This window comes from Notothenia rossii (genome assembly GCF_949606895.1).
Source record: "Notothenia rossii genome assembly, chromosome: 6".
Classification (NCBI taxonomy): domain Eukaryota; kingdom Metazoa; phylum Chordata; class Actinopteri; order Perciformes; family Nototheniidae; genus Notothenia; species Notothenia rossii.
The window spans coordinates 73,318,456-73,346,178 of NC_136909.1; the positions used below are offsets into that span (position 1 = coordinate 73,318,456).

Sequence of the window (27,723 nt, forward strand, 5' to 3'; positions counted from 1 at the left end):
CTCACTTTTCGTCCTGATCCATTTATATAAAAACCTGTCTGAAAATGAGCTGATTAGATTTTGGCCACTTTATGTCATAACGATTTTTTGGCTTGTGTAACCATTAGCCAATAACCAACCAATGTAACACCCCCCTCCCTCCCCTTATCACCTGAATCTCCTCCTAGAGCTCCATTGTGTTCTATTCAACCAAATATCTCAGAGGGGCGTGGCTCCTTATTTTCATCTAAAGTAACAGACAGAGAATCAGCACTTTTGAAACAGGGCTGAAACAGAGGGGTTTATGGGATGCTACAATGGGTGATCTGTTGAATATTTCAAGCCAAACACTTCAGAGGCCTGTTTTGTATATATCTGAGACCTATAATATATTGATGAAAAACAGTATAATAGGGGACCTTTAAGATTTTCCAACACTGCCTGAAACAGACTCTTCAACTTGAACAGTCCCACAGTGGGTAAGAGGGGGTGAGACAGTTGTCTTTCAGAACAGCTATAAGACTCTTAAATGTTTATTTGTGTTTATGTTTAATAGTTTATTTCAAGCAAATGGAGCACTAAAGTTTTCACTTTGCCACTTTCTTCACTTCGTTCAAGTTTGGTTAAATAACATTTAAAACACTTTAACAAATGAGCCAAAACACCAAGATAAAATTCCAACATCTTTATATCAACTCCAGCAAAAATACAAAATTCTGAACATAAAGATGTATCTTTCTTGGGATTATCACCAATAAAGCAGTCCTTTCTTTCTAATATACAAAATCAAAATCTTTAAATAGCAACTGTAAAGAATAAACATGTTCAAGTCCGATATTTGGTGGGCTGTTATAGATTAGCTGACAAGGAGTTAAATAACAATAAAAACATGTGTTTGCATTTACAGACAATTTACCCTCTAAAGAGAAATGAACATAAAAAAATAACACTGTGCTAAAAATGACAATACACTAATGAAATGTACTACTGTGGAAGTTAAGAAACTTCACATTATGAGAACATCTGCCTGACAATAATAAAACATAAAACTGCAACATACATACATTTGATAAACAACTCAGAAGTGACTAAGACTAGCCAAACATGTCATATCCAAACTTGTAAAATCAGGGAAGGAATGACTCACCCTATAGTGTGCCATTAATGCTAAATAGGCCATAACTTCATTCATATTTACCAACCAAATATACATTTTTAGGCCTTTGTTAGGAAACATCGTTGCCAAAGTGATACATAGGCCAGTATCCCAAAGTTCATCGCATATTTTTCAGTACAGCATTTTGACTTTTAATTGTGCATACAAAGTCCTGAATGAGGTTAGTATTTTTCGAAGTTCAAGGGTATAAAGATAGGTATGGGTTTGAGCTCTAGGAAGTCAATAGCTATAATGCAAGAGTTGCTGTCTGCACATTACCAAGACCTAACACATGCAGAAGCAGGTCAAATACTTAATGGGATGTTGAGTAGAAAACAAAAGGTCGATAGGGATGGAAAAACCACCGCAAACATAACAAATGTATTTCATGACACATACAAAGCACGGCTGTTCGTTTAACAATTGACTCTTATTTGCTTGAACATCTAACATCTAAAGTAAGAAGGATATTAAGTTAATGCTCTGGGAAAAAAATAGTAATATAAAAATAAACCTTAATGCCTCAGTCAACATAAGAATGTAGAGATGACACACGAGGCATAAGCTGTGAAACCTAACCTCTTTACACACTCTGAAGCTAGTTAATGCAGCCTCTCCATGAATTGAACGATTGTATAGCTAAAAGGACAGGAGTTTTCACATTTAGCAACAGCTTCGATTTGTTTACACTTCATAAATAAGGCACCGGGTCACAACAGTCACATATTCACAATGTTGTGTTTAGAAGACAAGCTGGAGAAACTAAATGCCTACTAACTGTGAGTAAAACCTTATAGAAAACATGACCTCCCTTCTCATAGCAAGCACTCAATGCAGTGTATGCTATTATCTAAAACAATAACTGTTTACAAAATGGCAAAACAAAACAAAACAGGACGCTGAGTGAACGTAAATGTCACCTCGATATCTGCATCAGATGTTTGATGTTTATCCCAACTTTTAAAATCAGGTTTTATAATGTTATCTGCAGCCTTGTCTTGGGTAACTGGAACAGAAACTACAGCAACTACATCTATGACACCTCATGTAGGACTTGTCTGTAGACTTCAACTCAGAGCAAACACTCAGCAAATATCACATTGGTTTTTTCACACTTTACAAAAGCCTAAATTACTTTCAAAACCTTCTTCACATAATTGCCAACTGAACAAGGTGCCCTGTGAAGGGCTGTAATGAGAGTGGAACATATGTATTTCTGGACTTTCTGAAAAGAAAGTAACAGAATCCCCTAACTAAAGATTGTCCTTCTCTGCAGGCGCACTTTCATTTAGAGAGTGATGTCCTGGTGCGTTTTGCGGGCGTCTTTAAAGGCTCCCGAGCTCTCTTGGTTGCGGATTTTGTCACAGTGCGTGGTAACACAGCCGTCTGCCTTCCTTTCGCCCCTCTTCTCATCAGCATGGGTCTCTCTGATTTCTTGACTGCTTTAGAAGATGCATTTTTTGATTTCATGGACTTTGCGGCCTTCTTTGCAGCCTGACTAGGGCCCCCACTCAACGGGACTGCTACCTCCATTTTCCTCTGGGATCTTGTTAGTACCTGGTCAGGTGAGGTCGGAGCCTTGCCATCCACACTTGGTGGCGTTTCAGCCTTCTCGGCTCCTTTGATTACAGCGACAGTACTTTGTGACGTTTCCTTTGCGAGCGTTTTGCTAGGACTCCCTTTATTTAGAGCTGCTTTTTCAACATCGACTCTCTCTGCTTCAGTTAGTTTTTTATTGTCGGCCTTGCTTTTGGATTTGTCGCCCGGGTTATGGTCAGATACTTTAGGAGACCCTATTCGTTGAGAAGATCTCTTTGGCATTTTGTTTTTTTTAGTTGCATCTCTTGAAACTCTACTGCTGCCCTGAGCCTTGACCGCCCTCTGTTGAACCGGAGGCTTTGTAGTTTTTCTACCAGCCAATGTTTTCCTTCTTTCCATCTTTGCAGCAGATGCTTTCATTTTTTTCCCGACAGGTAGGGCTGATTTTTGTGCCTTCGTAGATGGTTTCACATTTGACTTGGCGGCCGACTTTTTACTGTCCAGTCTTTTCACATTGTTGTTTTTTAAGGTTTTTGAGGCCTCTTTCAGTCTAACATTGGTTTGCTGAATCTTCTCTCTGATATTAGAGTATTTCTTCAGGATCCTTGCGCTAGCTGGATTCTTTGATTTACCAGAGGCTTTCTGGGGTTCACCCTGGGCACAGGCTTTGGCAGTCTGAGTAGAACTGGGCAGTTCTTCTCTCTCTTTGACTGCATTTGCCTCCAGGGCTCTAGCAATAAGTTTCTGACTCTTGGGGTTGCTCTTTACAGGAGAGGTGATGGCAAACTTCTTCAAATGTTTCTTCAAACGCTCAGCCTGTAGGCTTGGAAATATTCCCTGAGAGGCCCCTGAAGAACTAGCACTGTGGAAGCACAGCTGAGTTTCTGACGGAAGACGTGTATTTACCTTCTTGACAATGACGAGGGACTTTGTTTCAGTTGTTTCAAGGTACCAGCGACAGATACTGGAGAGATTAAAACCTTTCACGAAGAGCATTTGGAAAGGCGAGTATTTCTGGTGATCCGAAGACTTTGATTTCCGCGCCCTGCGCTTACTTTTCCATATGGCTGCCTGCCTGTCTGATTTGTTTTTGTACTTTGTGGGCGGCTGACCCTCTTTGTCCAATTGCACCCAGCCTTTTTGCATTTTATCATACTTAATGTTCAGATTTGTTATTAGGTGTTGGTTTTCTTCACCATTCAAATGTTCAAGGAATCTGTTGGTTTGTTTTGGGGGCTGAGATCTTTGTGTATTGATAGGAAGGGCAGAGCTTTGAGGAAACTCAGGCACAACAGCCACTGAAAGAGGCTTCATCTGAGCTTTGGCCGCTTTTTCTGGGATTATTCTAATAGGGGAAGCTAGGTCAGTCTGTCTTCCAGCTACAGTAGCACTGGTAGAGGGTACAGCTAATCTCTGTGATCTCAAAGCCAATTTCTTGTTGTCAACTGGTGATGAATGAGTAATAGTTGGAGGCATCTCAGTCTTACTCTCACTCCGTAATGGCATTCTTGCCGGTTTGTCTGAAAGGGAAGAAATGCTCTCATCTCCACTTGCAGACTTGTCTCCTAAAGGTTCTACATTTGACTTCTGCGGCAAAGCAACATCACTTGCTTGTGCCTCCTTTCGGAGAACCCGCTTACTTGTTATTGGCATAATCTGCGTTGGCATTTCAGTCGTTACAGGGCTTTCAATTTTTAATGGACTTGATACCACAAGTGGCTGTTTCTCATTCGTATTGCTTTCTACTACAGCATTTGTAGACGGTGGTTTCTCGTTGGCCTGCGATGTATTTTCTTCTATGTTGTTTTGTATTTCTTCAGGGGTTGCCTCTTCTTGCTGCGAGTTATCAATGTTATCTTCCGCCAGTGTCTCTGGGACTGGGACTGTGTTCTTTTTGGACTGTTCAGGGGAAGATGACTCGATTGAAGGAGGAGAAGTAACAGGAAGCGAAGAAGGGAGGGGTAGGCAGGGAAGGGTCTCTGTAGATGGAAGAGCATGGGTAGCAGTAGGTTTTGGAGATGAAATGGCATCCTTAGATTCGGGCGATGAAACTGGAGTTCCTTTCGATCTAAGTTGTCGCTGCTCGGACAGTACAGACAAACCATCCTTATCTCTTTTTTGTTTCCGGGTTAATTTGGTCTTTGGGGGAAATGTAGATGTTGGACTCGTTGGTGGGGCAGAAGACGGTTCCTTATCTTTCTGAATCTCAGGAGTAGTATCAATAGATTTTACAGCTATGTCCGTTTCAGCTAGATGCTCCTCCGAATGTTTGTTTTCAACAGCTGAATCAACCAAAGTCTTGATGTCGACACTCTGACTAGTTTTAACTGGGGTTTTAGTAGGAGATGTGGTGCTATTTGATCTACGCCGCAGACTTCTATCAGAGGCCGATATGGGTCTACCATTGACAAAACCCACGACCACAGCGTCTGTTTCTCTTATCAGCTTTGACGGTGATGCTGCAGTACCCTTTTTTCTACGCCAAGGGGGCAATTCCTTCAAGAGCGCGTCAAGTGACTTTGTGGACAGGTCTTCGTCATTATCGCATTCAGTCTCTAAAGGCACTACACAGTCAGTTGCTTCAGATGTATTCATTTCTGGCTCTTTGTCTACTGGCTCCGCTGCCAAATCAGTGATGTTGGACTTCTCTGTCACGTTGAAGTTGTCATTGTGTTTCTCTGCCTCCGGTTGAAGATCCTGACTTTTCTCATCTTGTATTTCTTCCCCTTTATTCTCCTTTATTTCTTCCTCAACTTGAGCCACTGGTGATGGGGCACTAATCTGCATGAGAACAGGCTCACTGTTGTGCAGTCCATCTAATGAAAGTTGGGGCTCATCTTCATTTATGATATTATCCTCTAATGGCCCCACTAATGTTTCGGTGGCTATTTGCTCAGGACTTTCATGCATGTCCTCTTGAGGCTCATGCTCGTTAAAAGGTTCTGCTTCAAATGGAGCCTGAGAAACAAGTTTTTCAATTCCTGTTGTCTCCACTGAATCTGCACTTGTGTCCATTTCTACATCTGTGTTCATGTTCATTTCTTTGTTTTCTTTTGGGGACCTTATCAGAGAGGAAGGGACCAACTGCTCTTTGCTCTGACACCTGTCTGTCTGACTATGTTCTACTATTACGTCTTCTTCACTGGCTGCTACCTCCACCATATCTCCTGTTCCTGGTATCACACTCTCATTGGACACTTCTTTGGACATTTGCTGACTCATTGTCTCTCTACCTGCTCCAGCAAAAGGCATATCTACATATGGTACACCTTCAGGCTTTGAAAGCATTTGTTTTGGGGTGACCAAGGTGATCATATCTGGCATTGGTTTGGGACAGTTGCCCCTCCCCGCCAATGTACGGACAGTTTTCAACTCCCAGATTTCATCTGAATACAAATGTCCTCTGGTGCTTTTCCTGGCATTGCGGCGAGGAAGCAAGACACGCTGCTGTTCCTTAAAACACTCTGTTATTGGTTTGTCAATAAAAACAATGTCACAGAGGCCAAGATCAGGGTCAGCCAATGCTTTACAAGTTGAGTCCCTAATCCCATGATCAGAGGACGACCTGACGGTCTTCCTGGCAGTCCGCGGAGAGTCGGAAGGAATGCTCATGTGAAGTGAATACAAGTTTGCTGGTTTATCTTTGGCATGGCCAAGAATATCTCTCTGCCTAACATGATTTGCATGACTTGTTTGAGTGTGTCTTTTCATAGAGGAGCTGAGTCTAGCACTGTGATTCTCTGTTCTGTTAGATACATTTGAGTTACCCTGTCTGTCCTCCAATGTGTCAGAGTGAGATGAAAGAGAGGCGTTGAGCACGCATGATAACTTTTTACCGGCAGCAACATTGCTGGCCATGATTTTCATCTTAAGAGGAGCATGATCACCATGGCGGTTGTTTTCTGAATCCAATGGATTTGCAGTGGGAGTGACTAAAGCTTGGTTGCTCCCTGACCCAGGGGTGCGAAGATCCAGAGCAGGGGCAGTTGATGTTTTCAGCAACACAGCATTGTTTGGAACTTTCCCAATTGCATGGATGCTTGGGATAGAATAGGACATATCCTGGACTTCTGACTTGGGAGTGGATTCACTGGGAAATCTAAGCTCAGGGCATGACTTCTTAGGAGTGAGTTCATTGGATTTTGAAGTGGAAAAAGCACTTCCCTGGATCCCAGAGGGAGAGTTAGAAACGTTCTGTGTATTGGAAGATGCCAGTGCTTTGACCTCAGTCTGTAGAAAACCTATAGCATCTACTATCTGTCTCTGATGTTGAGTACAGAGTTTGGCCATGAAGCGTTCCAGCGTGGAGGTCGACTGCAGGTCTGTTGCCTTTGCAATAGGAAAGTCTTGAGACTCCCTGAGGGAAAAAAAAAAAGATGTTATTGCACACAAAGAAGAAGCATTTTTGGTTTATACTATTGATTGGTTTGTGATTATTAAACTTATGCAGAGAAATGTTCCTTTGAATCTGTTTTGACCAGTTTACTGGGCAAAAGTTGGAGCTTAATGTTTGTTCCAAATAATTCACAAATGGTACGCAATGTTTATCATTGCATATTTATTAGAAGAATAGGTGATTTTAAAAGTGAGCCTTTCATCCAGTGAACATGACCAATTACATTGTTACAGATATTACATTTTTTTTTCTTTGCACAGTGGTGCCTTTTGTTACAGTATACATCAAGAACATCTTACACATGCACAACACATTTAGTAACGGTGGCCCACTTTGATTAAAAGGTCAAACACATGTTTATCACTTCAAAGAGCAAATACATTGGGGGGAAATATAGAGTAGATATTTTTTGTAAATTTTTCATGTATTTAATAACTAGTGCAAAGGGTGGCAATTACATATAAGTGCTTAACAACTTAAGACAAATTAACTAGTAAAAGAAAAATCAAGCATGACTAAACAAAGCAAAGTTATTATTTCTAATACCTGGGAGGTTTTGTTTATGTTGATGCAAATCTAATGTTATCAGTCAACTGGGGGGAGCATGTTTTATATTTGTGGCTAACATTTTTTTCAGTGAGGTAGGTCTATTACAAAATCATCGCGACCTTTGGAGCATCTATATCATTACATTATGCCAAAAATATATTTATAATTCTGAAAAGGTTATTTTCTTTGTAAAAATAAAAAACAAAAAAACAAGTCCTTCTAATGATACAGTGGTCTTTCAACAAGAACAATAGACAGATACATGAAACCACATCTGGATTCCTGAGGTGACATGTCACAAGGCTTTGCTGAGTAATGAAAAGGAGACATAGCTTAGCCCACAGCGTGTGCCGCTGAGAGAGAGGTGCTGGCAACTGCATGATGAATATGTGGTCATAAAAAGCTATGTTGAGCATTGTCTGACATCTTATGCTCCAGACAAATACTTGCAAACTATTTCTATACAATAATACATTTTGCATTGCCTAATAACATACTAAGAAAATTTATTCTTTGACTAAGTAAAGCTGAAACCTATAGCGTTTCACATATCACCCTTAAGCTATAGAGGAGATTGTGGTATATCTAGTGTAAAGCTTGCTGTGTAAAGCTTGCTATGTAGCCGATATCTAGTATGATACTCCAGCTATAAAGCATAAGTGGCAAAGTGAAATTTAGATTATTAATACTATTGGAGTATTGTCAGTATATTCGACTAGATGCAAAAAGAAACAAGAAGGACAGTGATTTAAAAATAAATATGGATTTCAGCTCCAATTCGCAAATGAAACAATACACCCTTCAAGAGGTGTAAATGCTGCAATGCAATATCTGAGATATATCTTAAGACTTTCTGTAAATATCTTCAGAATGTCTGCATGTTACATTAAGTCTTTTTTTAAATTAGATGTGCTGTTTGAGGCACTGAACTTGAAAGAAAAAGTTGAACTAAATAGCCATTGGTCAACATCGTACCTGTAGGTAGGTTATATTGACATTCATTGTGTAACAAGTATGAAAAACAATAAAACGGAGAAAGATGCACTGAGATTTGTTGGGATCCAAACACAAAGCTGTATGGCATGCCAAATATCTCAAATGTACATTTTTTGAAAAATAATTAAGAGATTAAAAAAATAACATTTGCTGGAACCTGACCAATGTTTTGCTAAGCCCTCTTTAAATCCTGCCTGCAAGCTTCTAAGGAGTAAAGTGGAGTACCTGAATAACTTGTGGTAAGTGTTTCATCCCTGAGAGTTTCGCTCTCTGTTTTACTTTGCAATAAAGTAGGGAACTGACACAAAGTACATGCCTTGTTCTTCCAGAGGATTACAATAACTAAACAAGCAGAAGCAAACATAACTCTTTTCAACAATATTTCAAGCACACAAACATGGAGGTGTTAACTGATCAACAATGTCCATATACTGCACATTGCGGAAAGAAATTATCTGGCAGTCAAGCACAACTATATTTTACCACAGGTCCAGTGAGCCACTAACCAGATTTGAACAGGTTTCTGGATATTTAACTTTCACAGTTTATCTACTTGATACATTGTTGACTTGACAGTAAACACACCAACACTCCAGTATTTTCAATAAATCACCCCCAAAGATAAACCGTCACCATATACAACTAACTTCCCACTGACACAAATGATTTAGTCCAATCATGCAAAACATACCCAGTGTCATTCCTGTACAATGTTAAATCAAACATAAATTATGTACATTTTCTTTTTAAATACAGGGATATTCTCTGCCCTGGACCTTCAGTCCTCAAACAATATATTTACCAAGCAAAAGTTTCCCAACACAATAAAGCGGGACAATCTTAAATGCTATCCCTTCGCATTTATTATGCAAGATAGTTAAATATATATTTTAAGCATTATCTTCCTATGTCTATTAACACTTCAGTGGACAACCTTTTGTTTGATTAAAGCCATTTACATTCATGGTTACTTAAGTGGTGATAAAATCATTAGTTCATAAATATTGATTAATAAATATTGCATTAACAAAATAACTCCACAGATCAGTTTGTGTAGAAATGCAAGGGGATGTAAACTCTTCCCCCACTATGGAAATAAAAAGGTTTCCCTAAGTCACAACTGTGCGAACAAAAGCCGGACCCGAAAAAAGGGAGAAGGATTAAGACAACATAAATATTAAATATATGAGGAGGCAATTAACTACAAGGATACGTTGAAATATTTACACACGGTTGAATTCGACAGATATTCTACCGTCCTATATAACTTTTTGAAAGCTTTTTCTGTAAACTATTCACCTTCACTCAAATATTTTACAATAAACTGTGTTGTGTACATGAGAAATTGCTACATAAAACAGCTATGAGAACAGTAGACTGTGATATGGGATTTCCAGATGAGGTAGTCGGCCATTAGATTTGCTACAATAGACAATAAAGGAGCAAACATTTAATTTTTTTTACCCGTCAATGAACCCAAAACGCATGTATGCCTTTAACAAATTCATTAAGCATGCGTTTAACACTCGGTAGGAGAAAATAAGTGTGGCTTTTGAGTCATGCTGGATGATTGTCAATGCTAAAAAATACAGTTAATGAAAGCGAAACAGCGAGTAGATTTGACCTAATGGTATTAATCTTACAAGTGTACTTGGAGTGGCTACTCATTTTTTAACCAAGACAAAGTGATGACGACATTTTGTGAGTATGTTAAAAAATATATGCAATTAAGAGCGGTTGATTTGTTAAATGTATCAAAAAGTTTAAACTAAACGTGAGAGGAGATGCAACCCAATTTAAAACAAAGTAATAAAGCCTGTATTAGGAGAAAGTCACGGAGGAAATTCAAAAAGTTAGAAGGTGTACCATCCAACAAAGTTATTCCATTGTTACATTGCGATTAACATACAAGTGTGCGAGTCCCTGAACTATGTTACTGCTGAACCAACTCTCAATTCAAAATGTTGACATGTTTAAGTTTATGTTATGTTAGGAGTTAAATGCTTGAGGTGAAATAATCATTTCTTTTATCAAAACATCCATTTTCATCCAAGCAACATTTATAATGCTGGAGGAAAAACAAAAGACCAAGATTTTCTCGAACTGTGCATCGACCTGATAGAAAGAATATTGGGCCATGATCCCATATTCTGGAATGTCCTGAGGTATAAGTGGTAATGCACGATGAGGCGTCCTGATAGAGCAAAAATACCGGGCAAACATTCAATGAAAAGGGCTTTTAAAAGCTTTTTGTCCTTAACGTGTTGTACCATTCCCATGATACAACACAGAAACACTCTCAAGGAAATGGTGGAATGAGTGTTAACCCGCACTCTCACCTGGTTCAAGATGAAGAGATTTATTTTCATTGAATTTTTGCCTTGGTAACTTCAGCAATAGGTGGATGTGGGTAGAGGCATGACAGCAGCTAACATGTTTGCTAACTTTTCTAGTTAGCAAATGTTAGCAAGCTAGCACAGTCAGTCAGTCAGTGTGTTTGACTCCAGTTGCTAATATTGATGGATAAAAGTTGTGTTTTTTATAAAATAATGACTGAGCTAAGAGCTTCTGAAATGACAGATTTTGACTCTAACATACTTATTAACATGACGTAAACCTTTTTAACATATACATTATTGTATTTTAAAGAGTTAAAAGTTAACTGATAACAAGTGTTCAGCTAGTGCGCTATTTTGACTGTGAATAATCAGGTCACTAAAACAGAGTATCATCCCCACAAACCTGATACATGTTATTAATTGACCCGAGGGGAATTATTTATCATGTGCCGAGTGCGAGCGAGATGTGTACATATGTGCTGTATATGTATAATTGTTTATACATCGTAAATAAAAAAGGAACAATTCTGCCCTTCTCCTGTGGAGAAAGACATTCCCAGAGATAATACCTGAAATCTGAAAAAGACAAGCCCTGATTCACAAAGGACTGTGATGCTCTGAAGGCTTACACTGGCACTGAAATGCTACTGAAAACTAGTTAAGGTAGGTTGTGAAGTTATAGGAGAGTTAAACACGCATACTTGTCAGAAAGACATCCTGAAATGTTACCTCAAAAAGGGGGATTTGGTCATCAACCCCTTTAGAGGTGACTAACATGAAGCAATGCTTCAGTTAAGCTTATCTCTAGCTGAGGTATATTAATGTGTATACAGTGATCTACTATCTGAGAGATGTTTTTCTTTGACTGACAAGTATTGCTTCCCAAACTGCATTTATCCTGAGTGCAGTGAAGGCAATGAAAAAAATACCATTCATAAAAGGACAACACATAGGGATAAAAGTTAGGTGGCAAAGATGTGTCGTGCTTGACTTGGATTCATAAGGAAAGTGAAAATTCTGGACAACACATCATGCTATTGCAACAGACTAGAATAATAAATAAATGTGTTGTATATAGTGTTTGGAATAAATACATACTCTGAATATAATTTACTTACATCTCCAGTGTCAATTTTAGTGATAGAAGTGCATTTGCAAAACAGTGACAGAGACCTTCGCTGTCACCCATAATGACCTACATACTCTGTAGGATAAGCTATATGTTCATTTTGAACATAACAAGTGCTCTGAACAGTACTGAGAGAAGACACCAAGGGGCGCCACTTCCTTAACAACTATTCAATATGGCTCTAACATGTTTAAATACATGTTAGAGCCAGGAATGACTCATTTAAAATTTAAATTTAAAATTTAAAATTTAAAATGTACATTTACTAACAATATTGTTAATTATAATTAGCAAGTATGCCTTCCAGGCACAATATATAGGTCAAGGAGACACTTTGAGTGTGTAAAATAGATGGCCATAGCATTTTCAACTGACCAAAAGGTAGGTGAAGAATTAAATAGATGAATAATAAATATAGGTATAAGATTTAAATGTTACTGTAAACCACTAAGGTTTGTGGGAAAACAAGTCAGCTACTACCACTGTCTGGCAAATGCAACCTCTGCAGGGTTAAAAAGTACATCATTATTGGTACATTAAAGTTATATCACTCATTTGATGAGAGGCTTCCGTCATGGAAATCCTCTCCGTTCTCGTCAGATACACTCTCCCTTTTGACAATTTGCTGGGAGAGTTGGGTCCTCTCTGGGGACCGTGAAACACCATGCTCCTCTATCTTTAACAGCTTCAGTTTCTTTTTGGGTGGGTGTTTCAAGGTCCCCAGTCGCTCTTTCACTTTGTATTCCAGGGTGCTGTGTGGAATGCCATAGATGGTTTGGGCTTTGGACACACTCATTTTCCCACCCATCACCATATCGATAGCCTCTTCCAGCAGGTCGGTGTTATACTGTCGGTATCGCCCACGCTTCTTCCTCGGCTGCTTGTTACCTAGATCTGACTCTGATTCCTGAGGGTAGCTTCCCTGAGAGGATTTGCGGTCAGTGTCATAAGGCCAATAGTCCTTTTCTGAACCTGAGCTACTAAAACCCCCACTGCTCTTTTTCTGGATCTGTCTGGGTAGTATGGAACGAAGTGCCTTTCCCAGACCGTTCTCATAAGGTGATCTCGAATACTCGGTGGAAAGGGAATCCCAAGACGAGTCTGTTGCTGAGGTCAAAACTCGCACCTGGGGGATCTTGAGGTCAAAAGGTGATGTATGAGAAAGAGCGAGGCTGTGGTCCCTACAGGTCTCCTGGAGGTTTCTTTTGTCATAGGCAAGTGACTTTGTCAAAAGTCCAGCAGCCTCCAACAACCTGGGTATGTCTTTAAGGTGCTCACTAGCCTCGCTGTTGGTTTTGAGTTTGAGGAGGGCCCCAAAATGACTTTTAGAACTCCAGGAAGAAGATCCATTTTTGAAAAGGTCAGAAGGTCTGGAGCCGTTGCCGAGAGGTGACTCAGGGTCGCTCTCCAGATCGGGCTCCTCTTTGATGTGCAGCGAGTATGCAAGAGCTGAGGAAGGCTTATAACGGTTGGAGTGGCCGATATTCTCCCTCCTCATCCCATCCTGTAGGCTCTTCATAAACAGCCCGACTTGCCCGTCTGCTCTCAAGGAAGGCCTGATTGGATGGAAGGAAATTGGGTGTAAGCAGAGCTTGCACAGTGCCTGATCTCTCTTTTCTAAAGGAGGATGGGTTGGGGAGGGGAGGATGTTGGCCACTCCTTTATTATATGACCTTGCTTTGGTAACATCACTGTTTTAAAATACCTGACTGCGTAGTTGAGTGTGACTTTTAAGAACAAAAAAAAGTGTCAAGTCTGACCATTTTTTATTTAATTGCTGTGATTGTTTACAACTTTTGCATCAACATAATAGATAAGAACGAAAAAGAAGAGAAAGGGCAAAGAAACATCAAAACAAAAGCAAAGAAAAAGGCATTTATTGGAGTCTTGGCTGAAAAAGCATAGCCAGAAGGAGGTAATACTTGTTATTGCAGTAAGGCAGCTTGGCACGTAGCTGTTGAGCACGGCACACTAACAATGTCATACAAAATGACTGATGCAAAGCTCTGGACATTTTGTGTGACGTTACCACTGAACAAGCGCAGAAATAAAAGAGTAAGCCAGCAGAGGGTTTTGTGTGTCGAGAGTCAAAACCCAACTGAAGTATGGTCACACAAAGATACAAATAATGCAATTCACTTTTTTGGGGTATTAATTAATAAAATATAATAGAAAAATCAGAGCCAGCTTTATACCTTTAGACTGATCATCACTTTTTGATTATATCAGCTCTCAAAACATTCATTGAGGAGCATGCAAAGCCTCTAGTGTTTAATAAATATATATGTCATTATCGGTACATTTAAGTCCAGATGGATACAACAACTATCAAGGGGCTTTGCTAAAGGGGAAAACAAAAACAGAAACAAAATCAATTCTATTTGGATAAAGGTATCGTCTCAAATGTTTGATTTAATCAAGAATTAATTACACGACTACAGCAAATTCCATTTAAATTGGAATCATGTCATGTTTGTGTACATATTGCACGTATTCTAGGAAAACTACCTGTGTTGGCAGCATAATAACAATGCTTACTGTTTGAAAATATAAAAACTTAATTCAATTATTCTTCGGGAGAAGAACATGAGTTGCAAATATGACATTATTTATTTAAACACCTCTACTTCTGCTAAAACATAACCCTAACCCTCTGAGGATTGGGCTAAAATAAATATGTATAGCTATATCCGCTGCATTTGTGCAGGGCCACAGTCCTCAATGAGACTTTTTGATAAAAGGAGTTGCAAGACTCAAGAACATGAGCAAGACTGTGAGTCCTGTCGTAAATCATTATAATCAGGCCAGCCAGTTCCTTGCCAGACAATAATGGACCACAACAAGGCAGAGCTAACCAAATCCTTTTAAGCCGAGGTAGCTTGCAAATTACCAAGATGCTACCCATTATTCCCTAGCTGGCCATACCAGTGACAGGTCACACAGAAATCAGGACCAGGCGGCTGCATTAAACTCATGTCTGCAAGTCATTTATTTTGAATAGCAGCATGAAACAACTGCATCCACAAGGACACACTGGAGTGAAGTTTAAATTTAGAGTCTAATAGCAGAAGCACACAAAGAATGTCCCTTTCTTGCAGTTAGAAAAACCCTTATCTCTTGTTTATTTGTAGCAAAAACACTTTTAGCACAACCCTGTGTTTTGCTGTTGATTTTGTTCAAGCCTCTGAGATGTCAGGACTGAGCTAATGCAAATTAATTGATGCCACTAACTCTATCCCCTCATTCCAAATTCATTTTGTGACTCACCTAAACTACAATGTAACATATCTTTGAAATCATCACGGCTTAAGGAGTGGAGACTAAATAAAAAAAGATATCTTACCCTTTGAGTGTGGAAGTGGCTGGAGAAAGGCAGGGGCTACGGTCAGACAGGCTGCCGCTGCTGTAGCGGTTCTTTTTGACAGATAGGTCAAGAACTCCATCTGTAAAATGAAAAAAAAGGAAGGAAGGAAGGGAAAAAAACTCAATGTTAAGTTCAGCCTGGCCAACTACCAGAGCCCTAGCTCAGGCATGAATAGCTGCCCTGTTGCAGAAGTGTTCACACTACCTTGTTCAGTAGGCAGAGACGGGGGCCTCTTGATGGTGAGGTCCAGAGGAGCCTCCTGGTCAGCCATGAGGAGCTTGCTGAGGACGGGGTTCTGGTTGTGTGCAGGCCCAGCCACGGTGGCAGCGGGGCTGGCAGGAGGAGAAGCCCCTGAGATCAAGGAGGGGGTCGGCAGGCTTTGGTCAGAGCAAGGCTGGGAATCAGAGCCAGTGTCCTGAGAGGAGCTGTTCTTTGAGGTATATTCGGCAGCAAACTGTCGCATCATTCTCTGAAGGATCTCTCGAGCCACTACAGGAATGTTTGGGTCCGAGAAATGTGGCACATCTGAAAGGAAATACACATGGGGTTAAAAACTGTCAAGTATCTTTAGTGAAAATTCACTAATGGATCTGTAGCAATAGGGTAGAACATTTACATTTATCATTTACAATAAAAGCAGGTTCCCTGTTAATAAGCATTTTAGTGTCATAACATTCAAGTACTGTTGCAGTAAGACTCGCCTTTTCTGCCAAGGACTGCATGGAGAAATTCCTCGGCTTGTTTCTCTAGTCGGCTGATTGTGCTCTGATCTTTAGCCAGGAGAGGTTTCGGTTTGTCTTCAATCCCCTCGTTGGTTAAGCCAATTAAGTGTTCCTGTCAAATGACAACCCTTTTAGTCAACGGTCTTCAGACCTAAACAGGACATATATACACTGACCAATACATGGGAATGTTGTTTCATTCGCTTTACTCAGTTCAGACTGATATTGCTCTCTTTATGTAATTTGACGACAACTAATTCTGCTAGTAAACAGCAAAGTATTAGAGAGCATGGGCACTTCAAATGCTTTCCTAACATCCATCCGTCTTCTGATTTTAGTATTTCCTCCAACAACTTTAGAAATTCTGAAAGACACCATCAAAATGTAAGGAAAGAAAAAGAGAAAACATTCAATCTTACCTTTACATTGTCTCGTCTCAAACAGCAGAATAAACAATTTTCATCGAATGACCAGTCAGACACTGCTGTCGGCTCAAGGTCTAAGGGCACAGAACAGATGACAAGCAATGAAATACAACTGTGTAACAAATCTATGCTTTTTTGCTTTTCTAAACAATGTGTATTATCAGACAACCTAAAACTCAAGTGCCTCAACATGGAGGACACTAGAGGAAGATTTGGCCCACGGTTATAGTAAGAGCTTTTAATAAAAGGTGCAGCAACAAACCTTTTGACATTTAATAACCGCCCATCATAGGACGATCAGGCTGCGGTCACTGCTTACGTCTAGCCAATGCCACATTGTCACAGCCAATATACATCCAAACCACTTCTGCTCCCTCCTACGCCTACTACCAGAATGAATATCTTTAAAAAAGGGGGTTCATAATCAGACTGAATCTTATGTTTGTTGGTTTCAACAGAACCCTATTTTCTTTATATTAATATATATTTATTAAGCATATTGAATGATGCCCTGTTGTAGGAGCCTGGGAATGGGAAGATTAGTGTTGCCACCACCAACTACACTATAGCTATTGTGCATAGGAAAATAAAGCCTTAGAATCTTTGAATGTTAAATAGTTGGGATACATCATAACAATGGTTTTGTTTGAAACCTACAGTCTCCAACAATCAGTATGCATTATTCTTCAGATGACGACTCAATAACAAGACAAAAATGTATGAATGAAAGAAATGCATGGGCTAGGAAATAAAGGGTTTTTGATTTGTTTCGGTGAGACTGAGTGAATCAAAAGTAGAGCGATACATTTTAACATAATGTCCAGCAGCCGTATTCCCCCCATTGCTATTGTAGAAGGTCTACTTAGACTTTGACAATCGTCTCAGTGAAACTTGAATGAAAACCAAATTAATGGCCACTATTGTCTCACTAGCATCATGCATTTGAAAAATGTCTGTAGTACACTGTGGACTTTTACACTAGCCCCACCACGCCCTCCTAAACAGCAACCCTGTGGGAATACAAGGCGTCTTCTCTTCTGCAGTCTGGTAGAGTGAATGTAGAGAGGTACCACATGGTACAATGCAGCAGTCATGACGACACTTTCAGATTTAACCAAAAAATCTCATTCATGCACTTACCTTTAAATAATTTGAGGTCCTCTTCCAGCCCTGGAGTAAATAGACCTTCGAGAATGCTCTCAAACCCTGAGGAAAAATATGAAATACAATAAATATGCAGTCAAAAATGCTATACATTTGGACGTAGTATTTGTTAAGATATACTCCTAACTGAGGCTTTGTGCTCAAAACAGCAGAACAAAATGAATCACTCTTTAGGGCAGCCTCATTCGCCCAAGGGCCCAAATTAATTTTTTGTAGTCAAGGAAGAAAATAAAATGGAGCATGGTCTACTGTACATCACTGACACTTCACATGATAATGTCTAGTACATTCACCCAGGCGGTCTTTGCCTTTCCATTTCTTCTTGACAACCCCTGTGAGCAATCCCCCACTTCTTTTAAAAAAGACACATTATCAGCTTTCACCCCAGGTTTTTACTTCAACAGTAAATACATGCACTTCATCCTCCTGTTGCCAAGCAACTAAAGCACCTACAGTTGGGAGTGACTGCCTGCTGTAACATTAAGGAGAAGAGCGCTATATGATAGTGTTAAAGTATCCTATACAATGTTGCAGATTGGGAATCCTGCCAAACCAAATGTTCACATTTCACTAGATGCAGTTAAGCAACTTCAAAAGAGCTAGCAAAACATCCGTTATCACATAAACAGACAATCTTGGATGCATTACTGATGAGATGGTGGTGTCCTACAGCCCCAGCTGTTTCAAAGATGTAATGTGTTATGCTGCATAGGACTTGGTTCAACAGTGCATTAACACAATATATGCAATGTCTGCTTATTGCCGCGGGGTCAATGTAACAAATCCAAAACCACTATATGCATTAAATCAAGCGCTAAAGAGGTCAGGATAACATCTGTCTACTGAACTGGATTTTAAATGAGTCAGAGTGCTACATCAAATGAAGTAGGCACCAAAACACAGAAGTAGAATGAATCAAACCATTCTGACATAAAAAAGCCAAACAAATGGCTGTAAAAAAGAAAAGAGGAAATTAAAAACATATTTGCATTTGTAGAATTGACAAATTATTGAAGAATTTAGACTTATATTTAAAATAATAAAAACATCACAAAATTACCCAAATGTGTATCTAACACACTAACATAGTACTGAAGGCCTATTTACAATACGTCTTCACAGAAAAACTAGTGAGAAAATGAACAGTCCTTACCGTCCACCCTCTTCCAAAACTCACAGTGGATTCAATAAAAGCTGTCATCTGTTAAAATGCCCTCGCTCTGCTCCCTACTAATTCCCACCCACTTTTCAACAGCCAAACATAAAGAGGGGAGTGTGGGGGGGGGGTGAAACTCTGCCTTGCCTATAGCTGCATGAGTCTGTTTCTGGGTTAGTGCACAGGACTTCAGCTGAAGCTATCCAATCCTATTTTCTGAAATATTTCAAAGGCAGGGGGAGAAAAGTAGGTCATCCACTTTCGTTTGACAGAGAAGCGGCATGACATCAAACTACTCTTCAGGAATTCAGTTTAGGGCATTTTAAATGTGTCATAGTGTAAACCATGACTTTGAGGCAACGTTAACATGCATTCAGACTGGCAGATAGCGCACATCACACTATGTGACATCATTGAATCATAAAAAGAACCTCTTCACAAAAAAACTAATCCAGCAACTTAAAATATTTATAGCATGTATGGCTGTCATGCAAGCTCTACAAAATAAATGTGTATGAAAAACGGAATAATGGCTACAGTTAAAATGCACAATAAAAGGGAAAGAAACACCATCACTGTATCGAGTGCCCTACAGTTGCCATAAATGTAACGCACTTTCGGATGTAAAAATAACTGAGAATGGTCAACTTTTCCGCTATATTTCCTGTTTAAAGAGGGACATTCACAAACTAATTAACTTTAAAAGGAATTAGGCCACCATTGAGCTCTCACAACATATATCTGGTTTGGTGTATGGTTATCTGAAGCCAGATACAATAATAAGCAAAGGTATAAAGTGACATTGAGAACAAAGCAAAAAAGAAGACCGGTAGTATTTGCCATCGGGCTTTAGACCTAATTATAAACATATTGAGGATTAATGAAAATGACATACGAGCGATATCAGGTTAATGAGGCTAACAGAAGTCATCTCATCCACTGCAAAAGTTGGGAGGTACGAATCTCGAGTTCTTTTTTTTTTTTATCGTAGGCCTTACTATATACAGCATATTACGTTTTTTTTTTTAGGACAACGTTACTCATTCTCGTTAATCATTTTTCTCTATACGGGGAAAAGGATGATTCAAGACCATTTTGTTATTTTCAACCCTTGTTGCCTTGTTTATTTATTTACTCTAAATGCATATTGTGCCTTTCCTCCAGACAATTTATAGTTGAGTGAAGGCAAAGCTTAAATTTAGGTATGCTGAAATGAAAATGTATTAACATACCAAGTGTGTTTGCTGAAATGAAAACATCTCTGTTGAGGAGATTAGAAGAGCCACTTTTGTCTACAATTTAGTACTTAATATAAAAGTTTATTTTAACCAAGGAATAGAAATGATAATAAGAATGTTTTTTTAAAACATCACTGGCATCATATACTGTAAGCTTACTATTGGTCCATTTGAAATGATACATTTTAAATCACATACTTGCTATTATTCCTAATCGTATAGCGAAGTCAAAGTCAAAAGTTAACCATTATATGACGACGATATCTGAAATTCAGTAATAACAGATACGAGCAGTTAAATGCAGTTTTATGTTTTAATCATAGAGAAATGCTGTTTATCTTTACCATTACTCTCCCTGGACTAATGACCATTATTGAGACATCTATGATATGAAGCACATTTTGACTGAAGAAAAAATGGTCTCTCCCCAGAATCTAGAGATACCTACTCTTTCATTTCTCTGAGGAGGGCTTGGTTAAAAGGTAAAGGACATCTCTGCAGGACTAGCTTTCCACCAAGGTTTTCAAACAGGAAACATGAGAAAGAAAGTCATCTGAGTTTTAGACTAACTTACATTGCTTACAATTTGGTTTTTCTGCCCCAAAAAAAAAAATATATATAATATATATTTTTCCATTCAAAAAGATGTCATGGTGTGTAACTTAAGGAGATCCTATTGGTAGAAATTGAATATAATACTCGAGTCACATTAAATTAAAAAGCGTTTTGTTTTTGTCTGGACAGAATGTGAACTTCACGTTGACTAAGGGCGCATCCTCCTCTGCGAGGTTACCATGTTTCTACAGTAGCCCACAATGGATCAAATAATGGCTCCAAACTAGGGCTGCACGATATTGAAAAAAAAACTGACATTGCAATATTTTTTTCCCCTGCGATATATATATTGCGTTTTTTTTTAAAACTACATTTAACCGGATGAAGGATTTTAGTCACAGACGTCTGGATCTTAACTGGTTGACTCATCATCCCTTAAGTAATGATCTAACATGTCATGATAATGCATGTTGCTTACCCTCAAATAAGGGGGTTCATCTGTGAATGAAGAACTTTTGTATCCAAAATAGTTCCAGATGGCAGATGTTGCTTTTCTTTTTGGAAGTAAATCTTCATTCTCGCCGGTATTGTCCTCCTCTGCCTCGCTAATTTTTTACCGGTGTTTTGATGTGCTGCAAACTAGCGGGGCGGGGCCTGCTGTGATCTGATCAAGAATTATTGTGATTGGTGGTTTGCTGTGCATGCAGAGCCTGCATGTCACTCACTCAAGTACCCCTGACATGAGAGCTGCGCAAGTTTTCCTTTTGTAGCAAGCAGCACAATAATTGTAACATGACGTGTTTGAGTTAATGTACCTACTTCATTCATATCGCACGTCCTAAAAAAAGCAACAAAAAAAAAAAACATAATTATAAAAAATGTATAAAATTGCACGTCCCTGCGATGTGAATATCATGCATGCGCATATCGCGGTTATCGCCATGACACAATATATCGTTAAGCCCTACTCCAAACCGTCTTTAACATTTCGCATAGCCTAAATGCTATCGTAGGTTCTTGCTATCGTACGCTGAGTTAGCAGAGGGGTATTGAGTTGGTTGCAATCGTACCGCTATATGCCACTAAATCCTACTGACAGGAGCAATAGCCTTCTTCTGACCTACATCTCAAGCCAATCAGAAAAAATGAAGCGCGGAATGATTAGGAGTGTACGACACACTCTCCGCTAGCACTTTGAAAGATTAATCCCACAGATCTACGATCAGCTTAACCTTCCTAAATCCTAACTTTAACCTATGATGTACATCACTGTGAATTGAACATAATGAGTGCTAAAACCCCTCTTTACTGCTTATTGCTAGCTCCACGTGGGTTGGTGGTGTGGCCAAAAGGTCAATATTCAGCATATGCAGATTGCAGTGGAAGTACACAACAGTGAACAGGCCTATTTGACGTGAACATGTATTTCTTTGAAAACGTCCATGATGTTGCTCGATTCCACAGAGGATTCCTTCAGATAACTTAGCGATAATGTTTTGTGGTCCTTGGTTACAAGTGTCTTAATTGTTTAAGCCATTTTTGAGAAATCTTTGTTCGTAAATTATACAATTCTGCGCATTAACCTCCTCTGCAGTTGTTAAGACTTCATCCAGAGTCCTACATTTTAATCAGTTTTATCCGAGCAATTACTACAACATTATAATAATAATAATAAAAAATTATATTTCTATAGCGCTTTTCTTGAACACAAAGACACTTAAATTATGATTATGATAAGAGTATACCCAAATTAATCCAAAACAAAAAGGAAGCAGCTACGGAAATGTCATGTCCTGTGAGCCTTTGAAAAGCCTAAAACTAAAAAGCTATGTATTAATGTGTATAGACAAAATGGATGGACTTTTACTTCCACAACCTGGCTACAAGCGATAATGGGTTTTGGTATCGCTATGGCACCTGTCCACTCACAATTATGCCAAACATTTATAAATCAGGTCAAATGTTTTCCTCTGACGAACCACAACTGTTTCTGACAAACCAAAACCTGTGTGGCAGGAAAGGTTATGTGAACATATTATAAGTATCAAGGACTTCCTTATGAATTCCTTTTACATCCATAATTTCTACAAGCAATCACCCACATTTTAATTCTGAACTTAATCATGCTTAAATGTATGCATCACAAAAAACCCAAATGTTAATAAAATGCTTACATTTAGCCTCATCTTGAGACTGCAGTGATCTTTCCAGTGGATGACCCACCCTTCCCTCTGCCGCTCTAGTGCTGAGGGTGTACAGTGCTGCATCAACCCCCACTCAGCCCATCCCCCACTGCAACTACTGTACAAACGCTATCTCTGAAGGAGTGACCACAAGCTTGCAAACGGGAGCTTCCCTAAGCTTGAATCAGTACGCAGCCAAAATAAACGTCGCTATATCTGGCACCTTTGGCTCCAGCCTTTGGAATACACAGATTTATCCGCCATACATTATTTTATCTTATAAAAACCTGCAGCATGTTTTAAAAATCCAAACAATTTTGTGTGTGATGTTTAAGAGTGGAATTTTGTATGAGGAGGGTCACCGATATCCCTGAGCAGCGCTGTTATGAAGATGTTAGAAGGGGCTGGGGGCTGAGGATGAGTGCAGAGATGAGAAAGTTGCACAAATTAGTCGAGATACACAACATGACTATTTTCATCCGACGGCAGCTCATCACAGAGACCACTTCTAATGCATAACCATCTCAAATGCATTTACTGTTGCTTACTAAGCTATATACAAAAAGGGAACTCACTGTGGGTCAAAAAACATGCTTACACATTACATGGGCGTGAGCAAAAAGTGCTTAAAATGTCATTTGGCTACACAATGTGTTCATTAGGAGAAGCATGCAGTAGTTTGGAGCAGGCTTTACAGCAATGAGGTGGCAGCTTTGGGCAACATCTACAGCAAGGAAACAGCCTCTGCATGAATACTTAACATGATATGATGCAAACTGACAGTCAAATGGTGTAATGCTGCGCAAAGCATCACTTTGAATAACAAATATGATACGGCCATGATTTTAGGCAAATATAAAGAAAAATATGCATGCACACACAGTGTGCTGAAGTACACGCAAAGAGAAAACACACAATTAAAGAAAGTGCATTCCATGTGAATCCATTAAAGCTGGTGGTTATGTTTGCAAAATGTCAACAAACCTCAGCCGGCTTTTTTTAAAGGAAAATGTAGGCCAAAAGCCCATCAGAGGGGACATGCTGGAGGAGGAAATGGGCCATGCTAAAGTTTAAATAATAAACAAGACAATCTGCCTGATGTCAATATTTGCTTGTCATTTATTTGAGCACTTTAATCTCACTGACATGTCCAATGTAAGCATGAATAACTGGCATTCTCAGATGTTAGCAAATGTTCCCAAATCCACACAGAACACACATTTGTACACACACGGTTTTCATCTGGGGGCTGGTGGACCATGAACACATGTAGAGGCAAACATACAGAGACAATTGTTGCTGCTGTTCTATGGGACAATTGCCCTTGTCTCAGTTCGACTGCTCGCATTAAATACACAAAGACAAAATGTCCATTTCAGCATTGGCAGGGTGGTGGTGGCGTGCAGCCCTCTCCACCAAAAAGCCAAACAAAAGTATGTCCTTGTTGTCATGGACAGAACATGCCATTCTGCCGAGAGCAGACTGATGCTGTTGTCATGTACTCTGCAGCTTTACAATAATAGCCCAAACACAAGGGATATTTGTCAATCATAAAGGGGGTACTGACTGACTGGACTGACCTGGGTCTGGGGGTAGTGAGTGACTAGTCAGAAACTATTATTCTTCCTCCAATTCGTTATAATAATGAGCACACCTAGTATTGTAGACTTTAACTGGAATAAGTTTCTTCTTGCTGGGTCTAAATTGTTAGCTTAGTCATTGAAAGTAAGCTCTTGAATAATATGTATATTATAACGATCAGCTGTGCATGTATAGCCCCGCTATTCCACCAAATAATGCTGCAAACTTTTAGATTGTGCCTTTCACATCTTACATAATCCGTGACATAATGGCTGTTGAACTGGACTATATGGCTGAAAGTCACACACGGTTGGCATCGTCGACTGGTTTGTGTCAATTGTTCTGCTGCTCCTTCTGGTTATGAAATCAGCTTCTTCCTTTCCTAAATAAACTAAGAGCTGAAAATGTTTAACATGCATGAATTTGTGCACACACATACTACACGCCTTGTACATACATTTAAAAATTCAATGAGACCTATTCATAGAGCAGCCCGATGAAGTGAGAGTGATTAAATGTGACATTTTGAGATCAGCAGTGCCAGAAGTGGTGTTCTGGGTTTTAAATACATTTGATGATGCATGTGTTCATTTTAAATTCATTTTCATATTCTGCCCAAAACCATGAAATGCATGCATTTAAATTAAATATAAGTTGCATAAAAAAAATAAAAAAAATCATAGAGACCTTATTCAAAACATGGACAGACAGATTTATGTGTATAGACTTGTTTCATAATTTAAGTTTGCAAGTTTGTTTTCCTATTTAGCCAACAGAAGGCCTAAGTATGAGAAGGAAATGGTTTCTTAAGTTAACACAGGAAATTATTTGATTCACATTACCCTATGAGAAAGACATAAGTGAAGATCAACTTTGTTTCAACCAGACAAAAAGTAGTAACTGATTTGATTTGAACATTTGGGTCACGGAGCAACTCTCTCCTCATTTGTGTGATCAATCTGTGTGTGATGGTGCTGAGTGTCCACATTGGCTGTTGCTATGTTACCCACTCAGAAAAAGGAGGTTGGCAAGGCATGGATTTAAAAATGGCCTCTCCATCTTCTTCAAGTCCTACTGTAACATTGTATAACACCACTAAAGTCCACTGATTTTATCTGCTGATAGTTAGTCCTCAAACTTCTCACAGATACATTCTTATTGTTTAAGGAGGAACAGGTTCTTTTAATAATCGAGTGTTACAAAAAAACATGAATTAACAACAGAAAGGTCTAATGTCCTACAGCAGCAAAGTAAAATGGTTGTACACTACTGAAAGCAAAGCAGTTAAAAACCAATAACTTTTCTAACAAATTCCAATGCTTAGGCAGACCAATTGTTTGTAAACAACAAAAGTTAAAGATATTGAATGTAATACTAAATGTGAAATCAAGGGATTGCACCTAGAATGCATCTCAGAGAGAAAAAATGTGTCTGTAGGCTACCAAATTGTGTTACTATCTAACCATAAAGCAAAAACATTTCACTAAAAGCCAACTGTCAAACTGCAAGTGGCACTAGTTGAGGAAATGTCATTTGACTCTGTATTCTGGACCAAAAAGGTGGAGAGACACCGCAATAAGCATAGCTAAAAGTCTTCCTTTCCAACCCCCCAGGTCCTGTTCTGCAAGCTCCTGCTATTTGACGAAATTGCTTTTGTTATAATTGTTCAAAATAGTTTCGATTCAACTCACCCTCATACAAATATGCATAATAAAATAGCTTTAAACCCTCAAGTCAAGAAGGCCTTTTTAATTATTTGCTTTAAGGGTTACTTCAAGTTAGTGTAACAATACCAACAAATAAAAAGACCCCCAGCAGCAAGGTTTCTGCCACTTCCTCAATACATAACCTCATGCATGCGTGAGAAAAACAAACAGAAAACATCAACCACGGGCATATCTCGCCCTCCCCCATCCAAAATACTACAGTATCATTACACGGGAACGCGCATCTCAGCAAACGGGGTCTTTTAGCCGACGCAAACGCATAGAGACACTCCCTTTAAAACAAGCACGGTGCCCTTTAAACAAACTAACGCCAGAATCGTTAGATAACTCAAGTCTACAGTTCGGTTGAAAATGCAAAACAGCGAGGAAATCCAAGAAGTATTGCAACATTGTCACAAACAGCAGTATATGCAAGTACTCAGGCTGGCTGCCGTGAGAAGGAAACAGTTGAGGACAAAAAGTCGCTCGGAGATGCCCCGGTAATAGATGGTTATTTACATCGATAAAGGTCGCACAGAGGCGAAATTCAACCGGTTAAATTGTACACCGTGTACCTGGCATTGTCCTTACCTACACAGTGAATGAGTTTATGTTTCCAAGAGTCAAGTTCCTGCCGAAAGCCGCGCCTGTCGATTGTGCATTGCTGCCTTTTACACTGACTCGCCATTTTCTATCGTTCTTGTCTGGCGGGCACGAGCACGGGAAGAGGAAGCACTCTGCTATATGAACGCGCACGCCCCTGTGTTGAAGAGGAAATCACTCCATAGGGAAATGTAGGTTTCAGTCAGTGGTGGATAAGTAGCAAAGTGCATTTACTCAAGTCGTGTACAAGTACCTCATAATTGTACTTAATTACAGTACTTGAGTATTTCCATTTCATGCTACTTTATACTTATACTCCACTACATTTAAAAGGGAAGTAATGTAAGTTTACTCCATAAATGTATTTAACAGCTTTGGCTACTTTTAGCTAAATGCATCTCTAAACAATTAAACTATTGGTCTTTTTCAATAAAAAAATATATAAAAATATTGGATTTACTCGTTAAGTCACAAAAGAGTCAACTTATTTAAATATTCTACAGAAAGTCTGTCACAACTGTGTTTGTCTACATTGGTAAGATTCTACTTAATGCAAAAATGTTATCAATAAATGTCACATATATAAATATAATTATAAACACACAAAAAGTGATATTAAAGTGAAACTTAGTAAATCAATGATATATTACATTTAGTCAACCAATGTAGGCAACAATAAGAATTCTTAGTTTATTTTAAATACAATTCTAAGGGTTCAAGGGCTTTATTTTTTTCATATGAACTACAGTATAGTGGAGTTTTTGGAAAGATAATCTTGAGTCTTAGGCTCCTCGAGCCATGCAACATGCGATGATGGTTCTTCAGGACTGCTTCTTAAGCTCAAATCACACTCTCGCAGACTTTTCCGGTGTTTCTAAAGTAGATGACAATGTATGTGTGTCGGTTAAGAGGAAAAGATGCCTGTTTTTTGTTGTTGTTATTA

The 27,723-nt window shown here is 39.1% G+C and overlaps 1 protein-coding gene across 2 annotated transcripts; it reads right to left on the minus strand.

Annotated features, from left to right (window-relative positions):
* Window positions 1-649: 649 nt before the first annotated feature.
* Window positions 650-26,890, minus strand: LOC307043481 (ligand-dependent corepressor). 2 transcript variants are annotated; one of them, XM_079687958.1, is made up of 7 exons: window positions 26,769-26,890; window positions 17,735-17,800; window positions 16,589-16,668; window positions 16,149-16,281; window positions 15,652-15,972; window positions 15,427-15,526; window positions 650-7,031 (listed from the first exon to the last, which is right to left on the minus strand). In XM_079687958.1, exons 1-7 carry the CDS (start codon window positions 26,863-26,865, stop codon window positions 2,420-2,422), a joined length of 5,409 nt encoding a protein of 1,802 aa, XP_079544084.1. In that variant the 5' UTR covers window positions 26,866-26,890; the 3' UTR covers window positions 650-2,419. The 2 variants fall into 2 exon arrangements, with proteins under 2 accessions (XP_079544084.1, XP_079544085.1); XM_079687959.1 differs by lacking the exon at window positions 650-7,031 and adding an exon at window positions 7,216-13,639.
* Window positions 26,891-27,723: the final 833 nt, after the last annotated feature.